This window comes from Lottia gigantea (genome assembly GCF_000327385.1).
Source record: "Lottia gigantea unplaced genomic scaffold LOTGIsca_22, whole genome shotgun sequence".
Taxonomy (NCBI): Eukaryota; Metazoa; Mollusca; class Gastropoda; family Lottiidae; genus Lottia; species Lottia gigantea.
In genome coordinates this window covers 816,191-836,925 of record NW_008708555.1, presented here as the reverse complement: position 1 = coordinate 836,925, position 20,735 = coordinate 816,191, and the positions used below count along the sequence as shown (strand labels likewise).

At 32.4% G+C, this 20,735-nt stretch overlaps 2 protein-coding genes across 2 annotated transcripts; one reads left to right on the top strand and one right to left on the bottom strand.

Annotated features, from left to right (window-relative positions):
• Positions 1–701: 701 nt before the first annotated feature.
• Positions 702–1,645, bottom strand: LOTGIDRAFT_214570 (hypothetical protein). Its single transcript, XM_009054561.1, has one exon. The coding sequence runs from the start codon at positions 1,463–1,465 to the stop codon at positions 1,169–1,171; it is 297 nt and encodes a 98-aa protein (XP_009052809.1). The 5' UTR covers positions 1,466–1,645; the 3' UTR covers positions 702–1,168.
• Positions 1,646–3,105: 1,460 nt separating this feature from the next.
• On the top strand, positions 3,106–18,204 carry LOTGIDRAFT_115963 (hypothetical protein; the record flags this gene model as incomplete). The annotated part of the gene is made up of 9 exons (XM_009054560.1): positions 3,106–3,149; positions 8,417–8,546; positions 8,975–9,076; positions 15,206–15,403; positions 15,785–15,970; positions 16,272–16,370; positions 16,876–17,091; positions 17,590–17,705; positions 18,078–18,204. Coding segments are annotated over 9 exons (1,218 nt in total), but the record flags the coding sequence as incomplete, so codon positions are not given.
• Positions 18,205–20,735: the final 2,531 nt, after the last annotated feature.

Sequence of the window (20,735 nt, the reverse complement as noted above, 5' to 3'; positions counted from 1 at the left end):
CAAATTTTGTGGACAAACATGTGCCTTATAGCTCTGAATTACCCATTATAAAATCACCGACATCTAGAGCATCTAAAAGCCCACACAAGAAATCAAGTCCTATCACTTCATCGCGATCAATAACTGATTTCTTTACTACCCAAACTCAAACTAGTAGTTCATATGTACCAAACAGTGCAATGAATACAGTCGAGGCAGTCCCAATGGCTAATTGTCCAGTCTGTCAAATGGAAGTGTCCACTGTTGAAATTAATAACCATTTAGACCTATGTCTTTCTGTATCGTGATTATTTATTATATGCCTGATTAAAACTGTGATATTCTCATGAGCTGTACTTTTCTTGCCCTTATATTTGCTTGTCGCACAGATTAAAGATTGTCAATATGAAACAATGCACAATGCAATCAAAAGAACATTTTTGGGGGTTATGGGGTTGCCTTTGTCTAATATCTACTGGCCATTTCAAATGAAATAGATATTAGCTTATTAGACCTCAACCAATATTCTTTCAACATTAATTGAAGTAGGCCAATACTAGCACATTACAAAAATTGAACAAAGCTGTTCTTGTTGCAACATCCTTTCGATTGGTTTCCAAATTAGTTGACCAAATAAACCAATCAGGTTTAAAAACAAAATTATTTTATTATAATACATTAAAAACAAAAACAGGCATAATAATAAAACAGAATTTACATATATGTTGAAATAAAAAAAGGTTTTATATCATGAAAGTCAGATAGGCTACTTCTACATAAAACATAAACACTGTTTTTAGGATGTGACTTTTAAGCTTACTGCCAGCATTGTTTTTGATGTAAAATCCTTAAAAAGTAGGCTAATTGTCTTGAAATGCTGGATGAATTTAGAGGGCTGTGACTTGATTGACCACCTCATTATACATGGTCTTTTGATTATACATACACTATACAGTAAAGACAAGAAAAGAGATACTTTGGTCATTTCAATAATCGTTTTAATTTTTATTCTGAATTTATCACTTTCCAAACTAAAACAATTGGTCTTATGAATGTAAATCAAGTGAATAAGATTAACTATTGAAGTTGTCTAAAAATGTTCTCCAAGGTCATTTTGACATTTGTAATCCAACATTGTTCTAATGATCACTGAGTCAATCAATGAATGAAAATTTTGACTTCTGTCACTTCACAAACTTTCGATCTTCTTTTGAAATTCATAAATTTGTTTTCCAATTTCTTTCACCATTTCTTCTTTTGAGGCTTTAGGGTGGTCCTTCACATATTTCGAAATACTTAAAATTGTTGCTGTTCTCAAGGCTTCTATTTCTTGTTCATTTGTCAACTTATCAAAAACATAGGCAGCCACTCGGGCACCAGTCACTCTCTGCAGCATCTCTTTGTCTCCAGAATTGATAAAGTTCAGAGTTCCGAGATCCTGTAAAAAGTCTCCATTTTGTCCAGTGAATAATTTCAACAAATCCATTTTCTTTTGAGGGTTTTGAACGTGATTTCAGACGAAATAAGTTCAGGAAAAAAATATATTTTGCAATAATTTGAGAACTTCCTGTCAAAACAAAAAGCGCCCTCTGTCAACAATTCACAACTTCCGTTTCCGGTTTTGGATTGAACCCAAATGTTTTTATTCTGTTCTATCGTTCATCATTTGTGAAAGAAAACGTGAAAACTAGTGGAAATGTAACTTTTCAGGCCCAGGATTATTTCATGAGTACTCTATTTAATCACAAAAATGCCGGACACAAAGAAAAAGTGAGTTATAAAATCTTTTCTTTGTTTTGTTTCTGATGAATGAATGAAATGTAGCTGGTCGCACTGTCAATTTGTCATTTTATGATTTACGACTTGACTCTAAAGTGTGATTACCAGCATCTGTAGTACTACAGTCTACATTTTAAAGCTTACTATTTTCTAATCACTGCATTTTATGAATTTTATTTGATTAAGAAAAGTTTAATGAATTTAAAAATCAACTTAAAAATAATTTGATGCCATTAATGCCGCAATAGAGGTTTCTGAACTTAATCAAATATTATAATGGGTCATTTTTAAAAAGAAAAAAGTAATGGCATGAGATTTGGGATTAGCCTACGGCTATCAATCTCATTAGATCAATCCATGAATGGAAAAATGTGCCAGTGCCACATAATGATAGTTTACAACAAAGGGTGTAATATTTCCCATGTGGCTTATTAAGCTGACAAAGGGTCACAAATCATACACATGGGAATTTGATATTGCTACTGAATGCTCTTGTCAGGAAATCAAATCTTCAACAAATTAGGTTAATTGTTTAATATGGAATTAATTAGTATGGATTGGTAGTAGAAGTGGGGGTGTTGATAATTGACTATTGAGTACTGATTAACCTGTTATTAATGACTGTATTCTACTACTGATGATTTTGTGGAATTTTTTACTGTATTCAGTCCAATGAAATATTTTGAGAATGAAAATTTAGTATGTTGAGAATTCAGATCAGAAATCGATAAGGCTATTATTATTATTATTATTATTAAACATTTAAGTGCACCAAGCTTGGTCATAAACTAATTTTTCTGTTATCATGCTTGATTATGTAGGAACTGTTAAATAATAGTTGACATGGATAAAGGTTCAGTATAATTGAGAGAGTTTGGCGATTCTCTGTTTTATCAACAGAATTTTTAAGTCAGAAATAATTATAATAAATCAGAAATTCATAAGAAAATAAAATGCACATGCCTACATAGTTTTTGTTCTGAATAAAACTCTGTACTTAAGCTAATCCAATAAGAATCTCCAGATCTAGCAAATTTTGAAAGAAATGGTGGTTTCTGTTTTCAAATCAGATGTAAATTGGGGTTTTAGTACTGGTAACAGATTTTCTTAATTTTCTATCATCCTGTCCATGAACGCAATATATCAGGCATTTATAGCTGATATTCCAACATGTTTCTTTCAGGCACAGAAAAATAGGAAATAAAACTCAAATTATTTCATTTCAAACAGGTTTCTTTCTTACATTCTTGCAGGCCTCCTGATGATTTTGTGCTGGGAGAAAACTTAGTTCAAGCTAGTCATCACCCTCCAGGTACAGATAGTAAGACCACCTGTGTTCAGTACCAACCTGACTGCCAACCTATCAAATATGGTGAATTAATAGTATTAGGGTGAGTAGTCATACCTTTAAGGTGATATTTCATTGAAGCGGGGGTTTTCAACCTTTTCTATTCTATTTTTCTATTACACCATTCAAGATTTCTGAAGGATTGCATTACCCCCCTCCACCCTATAAATCTGTTCGATTTTCTCTTAATTTTACCTGCAATCTTTTTTATGTCTGAGAATATAGCCTGACTGAATAGAACGATTTGGATTAAGATTGTCCAAAAATTAATGAAATAGGATATACTTGTGGTTATAACTTTAATTATTCTGAATTCCTAAAGGTTAAAAAAGTTAAGCAATTCAATTTCAATTCAATGGAAGCCTAAAAATGTCAGTGGAATAGCTCAGTCGGTAGCGAGGTGGACTGTCATCTGCTAGGTGATTAGGTGCTGTGGGATCAAATCCTTTTCATGGTAGGAAAAATTTGGATGCCTGTGCCAATGCTTTCGAGAGTCAGCCGGTGTCGGCTTTCACTCCATAATACAAGAAATTCCAATATATTGTCCATGTCAAGAATGTTCAATAAGCTCTTATGTCATTTCAGTGAAGGTTATAAGGTCTAACATGACTTCCAAGTCGAGGTTAAGAGATTAATACATAGTATAATATTTGTGTACTATAATTATACAGATCATATTTATAATCTAATCTCTTATAACCAGTTTATTCTCTTGCCATTACTTCTGATGACGACACGTGTATATTGTGTTGAAACGTTATGTGCCCAACCTTATTAAAGAAGTGTGTTATATTCCATAATATTGTCTTGTGTTTTCTTATACCTTCTCTTCTGTCTAGTCTTTAAATATTGGTTACTATGAGTTTCTCTACTGTAATATCAGTTTACTGCTTTCTATAGTCTAAATAATAGTGGTTAATTCAAGGTTCACGAACTGTAATTACAATGGAGTCTACTGCTTGGGAGAATTAGTTTGTTCACCCTTCTGGAACACCTGATGTCAGTTTGATAACTTGGTATGTCAATCCATGGCTGATGAGTCATAAATCATACCACTTAGTTTATTTTAGGATCAATATTGTGATAATTTCTCTTTGGTGTCAATAAAGTAAACTGTATTAATCTTCTCAGATCATGGATGAAAAGTTGAGTCACCCATAAAAAAATGAAATATTAATACCAGCACCAGTACTATATTCTTCCTTTGTAATTTGTTGAATTATTCCACATTCCTGAATTAAAGGGATTGTAAATCTCGGTTCTCTAAACTTATTTTGTATATCCTGGACACTGATGGCATCAATTTGCACTATTCCAATTTTCATTCCGACGTTTTATACTCATAAAAAGCTTAGAAAACCTCTTTACAATACCTTTAAGGAAATCTTTTAAACAAATGATTTATTGACTGAATATTAAATAGCCAAGAACAGGAGATGACAAGATGTGTTGTCTGAAAAAACACAAAATGAAATTTCCAGGTTAGCATATTAACGAGAATGACTTTAACCTCATCCACTATTAATCAAAAGTTGATATGTATATTAATATATTATATAATGATTAATAGAGTAATATTAGCTTGTCTCTTTAATCTTTATATATCAGGTTAATACTTGATTACAAATCATAATCTACTTCTTCATACTTCATTGATTTATATCATTTATTCATCTAGTTTGAACACATTGAATACTGAAGACCTTTCTTCTCCAAGTTGTAGGGCTCGAATCTTTTAAATGATTTGCTCTTTCTTTATCAATCTGGAGAGTATCCAGAACAGCAGGCACACCTTCATTTACCTGATAGAAGGACTTAAACTTCTTTGATTTGATTGTCTTAAAAGAGAGACCCGAACATTGCCCTTTCTTCATTAGCTCAAAAAGGTGTAGATTAGTGAGATGTAGAAATTCTTTGATATGCATGATATCGTCTAGGTTGAGAAAATTGAACAGAGCCTGGTCTGCATTAGCTCACCAAGGTGTAGATCTGTAGGATGTAGAACTTCTTTGATTTGCATAATACCATCTAGCTAGAGAACTCTACCAGTCTTCAATAGCCAGTTCTCATTATCCCAATAAAGAGTATATGAAATGAAATGAATTTTCACGTCCTACTTTTCTGCACCATGTGGGCTAATGAAGACGGGCAATGCCATGCATGGTGCAATGAGGAAAATTTTTCAATGTCAGTCCCTCTTACATGCATGACTGACAAGGGGAAATCGGGAGACTTACATTGATTTATTCAAATTCAATTTTTACCTCAAATAGAATGTTTAATTTAAAGGTTTCTTGATAGGAATATTCACATCTTCATTAGTCCTATACGCCTTGATTAATTTCTTAATTTACCTTGTTGGACTTGTTTTAAAAGTTCATTTACTGGTCATGTTTTAAGCTTATGACTGAATTAAGTTGTATAATTTTTCAGGTTGATTAAACATAACGAGATATTTTTATTAGTATCTTGTGTATCAGATACTTCATCAATTTGAGATCTTTTCTTATGTCTGATTAACGTTATGATTCTATTTTCAATCAAAACCATTCACTATTAAAAATGGAGTTGTTTTGAGGATTATGGATAACTTACAAATCATCTCAAGCGGTGACAAAGCTTTTTTCCATTTTCAAGCAGACGTCTGTGGTTCCTGCAATTCCACTTTAACTAAGCATATTATGGCATCACTAATCGCGAAATCATATGTGATAAGTGATGTCATCAAACGCTTAGTTTAAGTGGATTTGCAGGAACCACAGACGTCTGATTGAAAATGAGAATGGTGTAAATTGATGCTATCAGTGTCCCCGATACACATGAAAACCTCTTTGCAATCCCTTTAAGACAATGTTGATTTGTTATAGGATACATGAAGTTACTGGCTATCCCTCTTTATTCTCACCAAAAACCCCATCCCCTATCCCCCATCCCTTCATTGACTTTCAAAGCCTGGACTTCCACCTTCATTTTAAACTGAAGACTCCAACTGTCTTGTTTATTTGAGGCAAGTTAAGACAATATTTGGTTTCTATACTGTCTATTGATCAACACATATCCCACCTGGGTCAAGTAACAAGTTGAAATCAAATACATCCTCATGTCACATTCAACTAACATGTCTCCATAAGGTATCCCTGTCTCTTCATTCCTAGAATAACTTGTATTTCTAGTATTGTCTCCAATTATTTAAACAAATATTACAATACATGAGAGGAAATTTCTTGCATAGATTTGGTTGCAAATCAAACAAAATTTGTCTGTCCTTTTGTAAAACTGAATTGAAATACATTGTAAAAATATGTATGGATGGAAATGTATTTACAATGGCTGATGGAGATGTCTGTAGAATCTTGTTGGAAGGTCATGTTAAAGAAATGAAGTGGTTGTAATCCATAAATAATCTCATTATAAATGTTGAATATGGCTGTCTGAAATGATTAGTTTTAGTGTAATTGAAAGAGCCACAGAATTGTAATGGTGCAAAGTGATGCTATCATTGTCCCCAGTACACTTAACAAGTTACAAAAACCTCTCGTTTCACATGCTCTTACAGACAGCAATATATAATGCTAAATATTCTCAAAGCAACTGAAATTATGACTAATTTAGGAAAACTTTGTATAATGTGATAATGTGATTTGATTAGTGTATTATATAAGGAAACATAATGGATATAACACTGCATGTTAGATATATTATTGATGATATGTTTATTCATTGATCTGTTTTAAAAGTAAAATCTATTAAAGTGCTAAAATAAGATAATGCACTTAAAGGAACGTCTGTCAAAGCTTTCATTTTCACTTTGACTACATTCACTAATGGATAATGGAGATCTGAATTTGCTATGTGTATCAATTTCAGAATGGGAGCATAATCACTTAAAGTGAAAATTATCGAGTCCAAATGACCAAAATTGAGATATTGACAATTAGTGGGGAGTGAGGATTCTTTTTGTAGTAAATAACACTAACCCAAACTAATCTATGATCCCCAAAAGGGATACTTTTCTTATTTCAGATTATCTCCAGTTGAGAAAATTAAAGGGGTTTGGAGGGTTGATTTGAGTCTTGAAAATATGTATATAGTCTTCAGAAGTACTAGAAATGTATGGAAATCACAAAATTCCTTAAAAAATATCTTAATATATCTGGACACACATAGATTTAGGGGTTCAGTACTTTATGTATCAGTTTAAGGATCATTGCTTCAGGCTTGGTTAACCAGTACTTAGTACTATAAATTTATAGACCAAGATCCAGATAATAATCAGATTATAACAAGGCGTGATATTATAACAGTGTAGATAAGTTGTTGGCATTGGCAAACAAGACTTATATTTATTGCTTGATGTACTAATGAACTTAACACTGTCGGTACATATGTAATGGCATTAGGTATATCTAGTTTACAACTTTCCCGACTCTTCTTGCTATGTTTTATTCCATCAAATTCTATTAGAATGATATAGACTCCTGAGTGTATCTGTCTTCATTACCCCACATGGTGAAGAAAAGTAGGACATAAAACTCATTTCATTTCATCTCATAGGACTTGAGTGAAAAAACAATTTCAACTTTAATTTTAGAATCATTTGATCAATCCCATAACAATTAGCATAACAGACAATGTTATTTGGTATAAATATGTAATTCTATCCTCCTTTATTCTCTGCATAATTCATTTGATCAAGTCAAACAAGAATTAGAGCATGAATAACTTCAATATTTATTTCTTCAACGTGTACGAAACTGTTACTTAGCTCTATCGTGTCTCCTTTTAACAGGAAAACCTCGAATTGGATTGAGGTAATAAAAATTCTTGATTTTACATGATCTACAAACTAGCTAACCAACACCCTTGTACTTAGCTATTTTTTTACATTTTGTTTTTTAAATATGAAAACATGTCTGAAACTCATGAATATTTTTACATAATGAATAGTTAATATTCACGTCTTGAGTTTATTTCCCTTCTTCATTATCTCAGTAAGGTATCGAAAATGTGGATGTAAAATACTCTGGATATTTAATTTCATAAAATTTCTATTTCAGTTATAACAACTATCTTTCCTTTGCATTGCCCCCTGCCTTCTTCATTAGCTTAGAAAGGAATCAAAAATCTGAAAATTAAGGTGTACAATACTTCATCTCATGTCATTACAATATGTATATTTCAGTAGTTATAATCTTTCTCTACCGATCAGAGATAAGAGTGCGATCTTTTATACCTAGTTAGCTCAGAAAGGCGTCGAAAATTTGCACGTAAAAAAACACAACCTCATGTAATTACCATTCTCTATTTCAGTTATAATGGCCACCTACCAAACGGTGATAAAGGTAGAAGAAAGAGTAAATATATATTATATAAACGAGTTAAAGCCAACGGTGTAAAACCATTCAGGCGTCATCTTGTCACCTGTCCACAGTCTTCTAAGGTGGGTATTCTGAACAGTTTTCTAGAGCCAGGGGTCAGAAATCTCTAGATAACCATAAATACTAAGAATATCTGGCAGCCACTTCTGTAATATACATTACCTCGATACTTTGTTATTTTTTGACAATACTCTGTCACTAATCACCATCTTTTCTTGAATCATCTTCAACTTCAATATTCTTAAAAATTCAGTATTTTATCCCTTTCAAACAGTGAAATAAACGATAGCATTAGCATTACAGATTCTCAGACGTATAAGCCTGACCTTTCTCTAGCTTCCAAGTTATTATTGCTTTGAAGTTTTTTTGACCTAGGATATTGTTATCTGCTTGATGGAGATGTGCATTTTCCTCTCTTTAGTATGAAATAAATCATTTTACCTGTGTCATGAGCTCCTTTTTCATAAAATATTTTGTATGATTATTTCAGGCAGTTCAAGATTCAGCTCTCCACTCAGTATCCTACACACTGTCTAGAAATAAAGCTATTATAGTGGAATATCAAAATGATGAAGATACAGACATGTTTCAGGTACGGTACCTTTGACAGTTCATTCATTCATTCATTCATTCATTCATTCATTCATTCATTCATTCATTCATTCATTCATTCATTCATTCATTCATTCATTCATTCATTCATTCATTCATTCATTCATTCATTCATTCATTCGTCCAATTGTTTAAAGTTTGCACCCCATCCATTAAGTCATTCATTCATTTGTTTATTCATTCATATATCCATCCTCAATTATCAATTCATCCTTCAATTCATTCATTCTTTCATTCATCCATATTGTCCATTACCTACATATTCATTCATTCATACTAATTCTGTCATTTAATATTATACATTGTATGCAACCTACATGATACCTGACTCTGGGATTGTTATGTACTAAATGCTGTGGGTGTGAATCATATCAAGTGAAATAGAATTTCCAAAAATAAACAATTTTAAGCTAGATTTTTGAATCCAAATGCAAACTTCATCTCAACCAAACCTTGGTCTGTTTTAATATTTCTATGTCCTGTTGTATTTGTATTGACATAATTAGTGTAAACAGTGCAGGTTGCACATTGTGAACTATTTTGTATGGCCTTGTCATCATTATTATCTGAATAAATAGACAGTGTCAAATATAACTAGTACATGATTAGAAATATTCTCATTAGTGCGTTAGGTTTGGTTAAGTATGGTGGGGGATTTGTGTCATAAGTCAGTCCTATGCATACTAGAGCTCTCTGTGTATTTTAACGTTTACTAAAGACATATGTCTGATTCTTAATGTAAGATACTGCCAACACATTGTACTGACTTTTGGCACAAATAACCTGCCATTCTTCAGATTTTAAACTCAGATCTTTATATGTATTCATTGGTCCAATATAATACATTGAGAAAATGGGAAATACTATTAGAAAATACCTCTTGTTGATCAGAGAGGACAATAATCCTAGGCTTTTTAGCCTTTCTTGACAAAAAATTGCTGCATTTTTCAATCTTGGTAAAATTTCCTTAGATAACATACGTTTTTTTATGTCATAACATGCTGAATTAGCTCAATTGAGAGGAGAAATTCTCTATTTTTAAAATTTAAAATTAAGTCATTTAAATATTCATTATGATTTATATAGATGGTGTGAAATACTACTATAATATGATTTTAAATATTTTCAACTATGTGTTCAGAGCTCAAATGTTAATCAATGGGCAGTAGTTGAATGGATTATATTGTCTAATATTTGATTAACATTATGGCAGGGCTTAATTCATATTGACTATATCTCTAAAAATATGTAACATATTTAATACCCAAAGCTGGATCTGGCATAGACTAAATTTGATTTAGTGTAGGTTTTCAACCACAGGGACATTTGCACTTTTTCTTTGGGACATTTGATTTGTCACAAGTTATGAAAAAAATCTATCCAACTACATATATGTCTCATATGACTACACTATACATGCTTGACTAACATTGTCTCTGAGTTCTTGGAGAATTTTTTGCAGCATTGTACTCCATACTACCTGTGACTGCCTGATATCCAATCCTGGTTTCACTTTTCATATCTAGTGATATAGTTTTCATGCAAACTATGATGGGGAAATATACAAAAACAGGTGGAAAACCATCGATATGATGTGAGAATTGAAATCAAAATCTCATAGAAGCACTGGCCAAGATCACAATGTAACTGTTAGTGTAAAGATGGGGATGTATATCATGATAGAATATAATTATTACCTCTCTGGACATGTAATATTTAGAATAATTAGTCTATGTTTCAGACAGGCTGTATCCCAATGGTATAATGTCTTATCAAAATAAAGAGATCTTGGGGACCACAGTTATTGCTTTGTTTTGAATGTTTGGTTTTTAATTATAATCTTGAGGGAATAATTGAAAATTAATGAAAACATTTTACAGACTGAACACTATTCAGCCGTTATTAATTTCATGTATATTTAGTTATTAGGATGTGAAAGCCAACACTGGGCCAACTCTTGAAAGCACAGGCACAGGCATCAGGATTTTAATTAGTCTGGCTGCGGGGGTACTAAGTACATGTAAATGTAAAAGTGGTGTATGAAAAATCCAAAAGGTTCGGAACCCTGGTACAATTGAATCAGAAGACAGACGCCCTATGTACTAAATACTTTGATAGATTCAATAGCATGAAGAAGAGAATTAGGGTTATTCTGTAGTTCTGGCAAACTTTTCTTAAGTGGACAAGGATCAACTTGTCGACAGGACCTCAGTTATTCATTTGAAAAAAAAAGATTTTCTCTTTCTCTCTTACATGGTGTCTTCATTAGTCCACTTGGGTGCAGAAACATGGAATATTTTGATCTCTTCCTACCCTGTATAGGAATGATGTGAATTGTTGTGTATTGTTCAGGGTTTGTTGATATAAGGAGGGTGGGGGTTGATCACACTCCAGTGATAATAGACAGTATGTCCCGTGGTCAGCCCTCACACTGAGACAGCTAGCCATTCATTGATACAAACACATAGGCTACAATAGATCTTCTTACTTCGACAAATATTCAATTGACACTGTCACAGGGTGGGTAGTGGAAAGAATTGAGACTGAGCCAGAATAGATCCGGATTGTTGATTTGGTCGTGTTTACCAATTTTACTGACTACAGATTAGATCTCATGGCTGTAGAATTGGTTGGTTTCACCAGTCATGTCTAGCTAGAGTTCACAGTTCATTAGCTACATTCGTCAGTCATATCTGACTAGAGTTCTAGACTGTTGATTTGGCTGCATTCACCAGTCATATATCAGCTCTAGACTGTTAATTTGATTGTATTTACCAGTCATATCTGACTAGAGTTCTAGACTGTTGATTTGGCTGCATTCACCAGTCATATATCAGCTCTAGACTGTTAATTTGATTTTATTTACCAGTCATATCTGACTAGAGTTCTAGACTGTTGATTTGGCTGCATTCACCAGTCATATATCAGCTCTAGACTTTGATTTGACTGCATTCACCAGTCATGTTTGACTAGAGCTCTAGACTGTTGATTTGGCTGCATTCACCAGTCATTTCTGACTAGAGTTCTAGACTGTTGATTTGACTGCATTCACCAGTCATGTTTGACTAGAGTTCTAGACTGTTGATTTGGCTGCATTCACCACTCATGTCTGACTAGAGCTCTAGACTGTTGATTGGGCTGCATTCACCAGTCATGTCTTACTAGAGCTCTAGAAGCAACCCTTTTTTGGCTTCATTTACCAGTCATCTGACAAGAATGCTATCTCGTAATTTGTCAAACCCATTGGGCTCTAGATTGCTGATTTGGCTGTATGAACCAGTCAATGGACAATGTTGGTTGGGATGATACAGAAAATCACAGGTGCCATAGAAGTAGTGAGTAAAATTCCTAGTTTAAAGTATTTTTAAAGAAATTATGCAGCATTTTTGTACATTTCTGGTACTTCTGAAGATTATTTAAATCCACCACAGATATGGAGCACCTGTCCCTTTAAGTATGAGTCAGACAGACTGTTTATTTTACTATAGTTCTCATGTAATATCTTTGTTGGAGATTTTAATTATCTGGCTTTGATGTTGATGATAAAGACATAGAGTATTTAATTCAGCTTGGTTTTGTGGAATTTGAAGTTTAAAGCAAGAGACTGATCAATAAGTGTCCTACTTTCTTTTGACAATTTACAAGTAGGCTACAAGTTCTATGGAACAAAGTGTCTCAGTGATTTGAACAGGATTTGACCCAGTCTCCCCAGTCTCCCCTACTTCATTTATAGCAAGTGTTAGAGTTAAATTCTTGATTAGTTATTGTTACAGTCCTTTCTATATACATGAAGCTAACAATGAAGTCGAGTTCTACATGCCACTTCTTCTCAAAGATAATCATATGAGAGTTTTGTTCTATTTGGTTGGGCATTGCTGTAGAAAGTTAATGGAATAAAATGGAGTGTTCACCTTATTTTAAGCAGATTTCTTTATTTGTGACATCGGTCAGTGCTTTTCATAGAGAGTTTCTTTGAACTTCCTCACTCTCAGGCAATCGATCAGCTTTTATTCTAGTCGTTCAGATGCGACAATAAAACAAGGCCTCCAGTCCTACAGGATATGCATGTTAAATATCCCTTGAAGGTTGCAAACTGAAAAGATTGGGCTGCTGCTGCAGCGGTCGTGACAAAATTTCCCTCTTTGCACACTGCATGGCATTGCCAGTCATAATTAACCCAATAGGTTCAAAAAAGTAGAATGTGAATCTCCATTAATTTCATTTACACATTGTTTATTCATGAAAATGAAATAAATTTCATGAACAATAATGGTTATCATTTTCTTTATTAGGATAACGAAATGAAATGGAGATTTACATCTCATACATTGTACACAATGATTTGTTATCTTAAGCTAATGAAATTAGTTTTATCTGATTTTGTTGTTATTTATGCGGAGTTGATTAAAGGAGACTTGTTTGACCTATTTTGCTGATCATTATGTTACTAGGCTAATGAAATTAAGTAGATCTATTACTCTCTTTTGTCCCTGAATTAATTTGGCGACAGAAACACTTTGGATTTGTACACCTACTTTATAATAGTTTGTTAAACAAGTTAAAGACACAACAAACGAACTAAGTCTATAACCAATATTTTTTTGGTCGGTACTTAATGAAATGAAATGCTAGATCCTACTTTGATGGAACCTAATTGATAGAGCTAATGAATCAGTGTCGAATTACAGTTATTACATGTTACTCAAATGAAACATGTTTATTTTAACTGCATTAACTAAATTTTTGGTCTTTACCAAATAGAGACAAAATATAAGAGTCTATTTCATTGGTCTTTAAAGATGGGTTCCCATATATTCATTTATTAAAATGAAAATGCTAATACTTTGATAAATAGAAAGTAGAGGGGTTCTAATGACTTAGAAAAATATCAGTTTGTCTCACATGTCCATAATTAATTCATTATTAACTAAATTAGAAGAGAATTGCCAGCAATGAGTGACTGATCAAGAAAGGTCAAAAAGCCTTTTTTTGTTTATCCAGACTGGCTTTACATGGACATTTATGATTGGTTAAAACTCTTATAATATGCAATAAGAACATAATGATATGATGAAGTATTTACAAATTTAATAAGTTTAACAAATAGTTTGCTTAATTTGACACTAAAAAATAAGGAAACCCATCTTTAATTGACAAGAATAATGAAAAACTTCTTAGTTTTACACCAAAATGTCCCTGTTAGAAATTTAGAATATTTATTATATTGAGTTAATGGGCCATATTTTACTAATTGAAATACCTGGAGACTGAATAAGTATATCTATTGACAGTATTATTTATGTTATTGTCTGGAGTAAAAATACACACAATGTAAATACGGATCTAAACAAGTTATTTTAATTCTTCTGTCTGTCTGAATAAATATCTTAGTTGACTATCTTAGAGGTATATTGTCATCTGTCATCAGGTTAACCAGTCTAATTAAAATCAGACCAAACTTTCTTTCCGTTTCTTAATAACTTTATTTTTGATATAGCCACTATAGTAAGGTCTAACGACAGGCCTCTTGAACATTCATTTTCTCTTCCCTCTTCAATGCTGAGATTAACAGAAACATTAGACTAGTTTATGAACTGAATACACATTTTGTTCACATAAAGACTATATTCATAGCTTTAAAACCTAACCCACCTTTTCATCCAATCATTAATGGCTCAATTTTGTATTAAGTGAAAATTAATTTCATTAAGAATTTCTCAATCAAGTGACATTTTGACTGACAGCTAGTGTAAGTAAGATCATAGTAAGTGACATTTTTGTGGTTAAGATGGGGGCTTGTTAGCTTCCTCTGCCCACTCTAAACCACGAAAATGTCACTTAATATGATCTAATTATTACTTATATGTTCATCTACTCATCACTAACGGCCTTATATGATAAAGCAAATTTCTTGATTAGTTACATCATCAAACATTTAGTTCCAGTGAAATTGCAGGAACCACAGACGTCTAATTAAAAATTGAAATGATGCAAATTGATGCTATCAGTGCCCATATAAAAAATTAAGAAAAACTCTTTACAATCCCTTTAAAGATAGTAAAGTAATAGCTTGATACTAATCCTAATTAAAATATATTTCTTATTTTAGATTGGAAGATCCTCTGAGAATCCTATAGATTATGTTGTCATGGATACGATACCAGGTCCAGTACGAAGTAATAGTGAGATAGTTACCCAGAGTACAATATCACGGTTCGCTTGTCGTATTATTGTTGATCGTAATCCACCCTATACCTGCCGTATTATAGCAGCCGGCTTCGATGCAGGCAAAAATATATTTTTAGGGGTAAGTAGATAGAAGTCAGCTTAAATAGGTAAACTTTAATTGGGCAAATGACCGATACCACAGTGATTTCATTATATGCTGTAGTTTTTATATGACCATTGAAATATCATCACCCATCTTCGCCGATCCATTTGTCAAGCTCTCTAAAGGGCACAATTCTTGACATATTTGTACAAAACTTGATGAAAATGTAGATTGTCATTCAAGGATAACAGTGTTGAAAATAAAAAAAAATTGAAAAATATTTAGTTATTGCCCTTGATGTTCATAATGCTTGTAAACACTCAAGAAGACGCAATTCTTGACAGATGATTTGTAATAGCTACATAGCTTGTCAATCAAATGAACTCAAAAACAAAAAAAATCCTTAATGCATTCCAGGAGAAGGCTGTGAAGTGGTATTCAGGAGATGAGATAGATGGATTAACAACTAATGGTGTATTTATAATGAAACCTCAGGGAGGATTTGCTGCTAGCTCTAAACCGGGTGTATGGAGAGAGGTGTCCGTAGGGGGAGGGGTCTTTCCATTACGAGAGTCACGACCTTCACCTTTAAAAGGTTGTCAGGTAAAGACGACTAATTTCTAGTTCATTAGTAGGGCTCTATGACGCCATGTTGTCCCACATCTTGAAAGATATTGAAATAACAAAACGTTTGAGATTTCCGAGTATCCAACTTGTAAATGATGTGAAAACCATTTCCTTGGTAGCCCTAATCTTGCAAATCTAATGACTAAGGACCTTCTACCAATTATTGTAGACGTCATCTGCAGACATTTTGCTTTAGCAGCATATCTATTCCAATAGATCTTTACTATCTGGAACATCCTATCATAATATTAACAGGAGTTTATCAATATTATTTCAGATAGGTGATGAAGACAATATATTACGTGATGGTACGTTGATAGATTTATGTGGTGCTACCATGTTATGGAGGTCAGCTTTAGGATTGATTTCAGCACCGGTCAGTTTTTGTCTTAATTCTTCAAATTTTGAACTTTCAACTTAGTGGAATAAATATTGCCTCTACTAGATGATAGAACATCTTTTTAGACATTTGTACCACTATTCACAATGGAAACTCGATTTCTGTTCATATACCATCAAAACGAAATGTGGATAGTTCCAAATAATTTACATTCTAAATTATGCCAATGACCACTGATGTTTAGATCTGGATTATATTTGCACAACAAAGAACAATTAACTTTCTAGAGGTGAAACCAGTCTAAGGTTTCAAAGTATAATTCTGTAAAAAAAAAATTGAATCATAAAACAAAAGCTGATTTGGCGTTGGCCCCCATATCCTCACATTTTAAATCATTTTACATAGGGGAAAGATTTGCCTAAGAGCCCCATTGACAATTCTGTTGGCGCTATATGCCTCCCCTCCCATTTAATGATTGTTAGAATGCACTCTTAGTGTATGAATTTTCTTCATGAACACTTTCTATTTATCTTGATTACAGAGTGAACATGAATTTGAACATTTAGTGAGTGAAATAAATGCTGGACGTCCACAATGTCCAGTAGGCTTGAACACCTTAGTCCTTCCAACACGTGGTTCGTTAAATTTACACGATAAACAGCCATATGTGTATTTACATTGTGGACATGTTCATGGTAAACATCAGTGGGGAGTGACAGAGTCAGAGAGTACCAGAACTTGTCCTTTATGTTTAACTGTAAGTAAATCTATCTGTATTCATTTCTCTCTCACTTCCTTTCTTTATTTTCAGTTAAACTATAAGTAAAATACATGTAATTCTATTTCTCTTCCATCATGTCTCCTTTTTTTACAGTCCCATCTTCCCTGCTTTGAAAACCTTTTGATTCAGGAGAAAAGCACTTAAAACATACTAGCTTGTTGCAGTGAAATAGCTCGATTGGTAGTGATTTGGATTGTTGTTGCTGGGAAATAAAGCGCTCTGGGTTAATATTCCAATCCAGTCTTTTTGCCATTGATGTACGAGATGAAAACTGAGACACTGTTATACAGTTTGGGCAACATCATTGAGAGTTGGACATAAATGTTATCCTTAATTGAGAGAAACCTTGTTTCTGTCTTGTCAAAAATTTTCTTAACGCCCATTCTTGTCGTAAGCAAGGCAAAAATACATCTTATCTTTCATATTTTTTCACAGTTATTGATGTTATTAATCAATTTGATATTATATTTGTAGGTTGGACCGTTTGTAAAATTACAGATGGGATGTGAATTAAGTTTATACATGGATTCTGAACATCCGACATATTGTTTTAATCCTTGTGGACACGTAGCTTCGGAAAATACAGTCAAGTAAGATCCTTAATATCATTTTATATTGAAACAACTGTTTTAATACTATTTGATCCACTAATACTTGCTACTGAGTATTTAGATATATCAAGGATTCTTAAACTTATCATTTTTATCACTTTTTGTTGCTATGTTAAATTTTGTACTTCCATTAAAAGTGATGTTATTGGTTATTTGTTTCAAAAGTAAACAGTTGCAAAAGAGAAAAAGATCAAAGTGAAACTATTGATAAGTAAAATGAAGATGAAGTTTTGGTTGGATCGGTAGATGAAATGCTATGAAATACTATATCACTCACTAGTTGTTGAAGTTGTATGTTACCTTGCCTGGCAAGCTATTTTGAATCTATCTACTTTTGTTTGGTTTTTTTAGGTATTGGGCTCATGTGGCTGTTCCCCATGGTTGTCATGGCTTCCGGGCAATATGTCCCTTCTGTGCTTCACCCTTAACTGGTAGTCCTGGTTACGTGAAATTAATATTCCAAGATCATGCTGATTAACTTTTATTCTGTTTCCATGGAAATCATCGAATTGTTATAAATGTTTTTACTGGTAATGTTGATAATTGGTTTTTTTTTGAAGAAATGCAGGTATTTTTAAATGTGGATGTTTATAAAAGGAAGTGAATGTTGTAAATGTGGAATATTTGAAAAGTGTTGCTATGAAAACTTTGACATGTGTTTCCATGGGCTGTATATTTTGATGGAATGTGTGTATGTGTTTCCATGGAAATTTGCAGCTATATGTTTTAATGGTATTAAATTGTTTTATATTTCCATGGTTACGTTATAAATATCATTGAACTTTGTTGAACCTTTTGATCATTGGATGTAAATGTAATAAAACGTCAAATCCCTGGCCACATATTCTGGAAACGAACTTGGTGCTAGGATATCTTAGAAACAGTGTTGGAGGTTAAAACCCTAGGACATCCTAGTGTTAAGATTGTTTCGAGAGCATGCTGCCAGAACTTATAGAGTTTGTTAATGTTACCATGATGATATTGAATATTCAAGTCTGCTGTCAGAAAGTTTGTAATTTTGAATTTTACTTTGTACTAGACATCTGATTGGTCAATATTTTCAATCAGTCGGGCGTTATTAAGTACTGTATGTTTACATTTATCTTAATCTTGAAATGACAAACCCATCTTGATGTTTTGTGAATAGGAACTAATGATCTGTAATATAATTGAACCCCTGATAGTTTTATTTGAATTTTTATTTGGATTAATTTTATTGATAAAATGAAGAAATTACTTGATAAAACACTAAAACAGTTCTAGTTTGTATTTTTAAACAGATTTTCTAAATATAATAGTCAAGAAACATTAGTAGATTTAGGTTATAATCCTTGTAAGACATTTAGAAGTATCACAGGACATTAAGCAACAACAGTTTTATGGATATTAACTTCTATTGATTATTTAAACACTTGAGAATATTACCTGTATTAATGTGTAATGAAATGTTGTGTTTAAATAATAAATAGAAATCTATATCCATAACAACTGTTATTTCTCAGTTTTATTTTGTTTTTAAAACTTGAGAATTCATTAAACCAAGTAGTCAAGAAGCATTATTATTTTTTTTACGACATTTCTGTATTTTTTTAATGTGATTATTTCTATGAATTATAAGATAATGAATTGTTATAAAATGGTATGATAATTAAAATGGCTTGAAATAGAATGTCAAAAATAAAAATATTTATTAAAAGCATTCCTTATAACATTATTTTAGTATCAAATTCATTATAAAGAGATTGTTAAGAGAGTTTTTTTTATGTATATCCGGGAACACTTATAGCATCAATTTACACCATTCCTATTTTCAATCAGACGTCTGTGGTTCTTACAATTCTACTAAAACTAAGTGTTTTATGACGTCATTATCCCAAAAGCTGCTATTGATATTGATATTGATTTTGATATTTTGGTATAGTGACACATAATTTAAGTGGAATTGCAAGAGCCACAGATGTCTGATTGAAAATTGGAATGGTGTAAATTGATACTATCAGTGTCCCATAAACACATAAATTTTTAGAAAACCTCTTTACATATCAAGCTGTATTTGAATTAAGATTTGAATTAAGATTTGAATTGATTAAGTTTATAAGAGTTAATTACTAGTCTCAAGGTATGCAATATAACTTATTTGTAGATGGAGGTTAATAATCTTAATGATATTACAATGCAAGAAATAAAATAAAATAAAACAATGACACTTAATTTTCACAGCTTTATGGAACATATATCAGAGACAATGAGAGAAATAATGTAAAAACGTTGTATAAAACTTTAACTAGTGATTGTTGTTCCATAAAGCTATGTCTATATATCGTACTTACAATAGCTAAATGCCATTCAAAGACTTTACTCTTTGAAGCATGACAAGGTGCAATTTTCCATATTAATTGACAAAAAATGCTGTCTCTTAATCTCTAAGCTATGTTTGGCTATGGAAAAGCTATGCTCTAATGCATAAAATGATATCTTACTATTCAAGATATCAGTGTATAGTCCCTACTGGCTTAACTTAAAAATAACCACGTCATATATTTTAAACTCTATTGTATTTATTTTTTATTGTCATCTTCAACCACAAGTCAAGTCACATTTGGGCCAATTTTTATAACAGAGATGTGCGACTAGCAGAGATTGCCCTTTAGGGTCCTTTCTTAAACTGCCCTATGATTGGAGCGTCACATCTGAAAAAATTTGCCTTTTAACTGGGCTTAGTTTTGTGGTAGAGGATCATCAATGTAAACACAGGCATTTGTAGGAAAACCTCACTTCTTTTGACTTAGGGTTACAGAAATTATTTTAATAAGTTTAGACATTTTCATACATTATTCATGTGGCAAATTGTGCAAATTTAAAAGTGAAAAAGGAAACCTATGTGGGAGAGAGAAAGGAAATTTTTGTACTAATGCCTGTGATGTAAATAACATTATGTATCATTATCATTGTTCATTAAAAAGCTCAAATTGAATCATACATCACCATGTATCATTGTATAGTACTATT

Coding starts and splice junctions, on each gene's coding strand:
- LOTGIDRAFT_214570 (XM_009054561.1), bottom strand. CDS start 1,465: ATGGATTTGTTGAAATTATTCACTGGACAAAATGGAGACTTTTTACAG.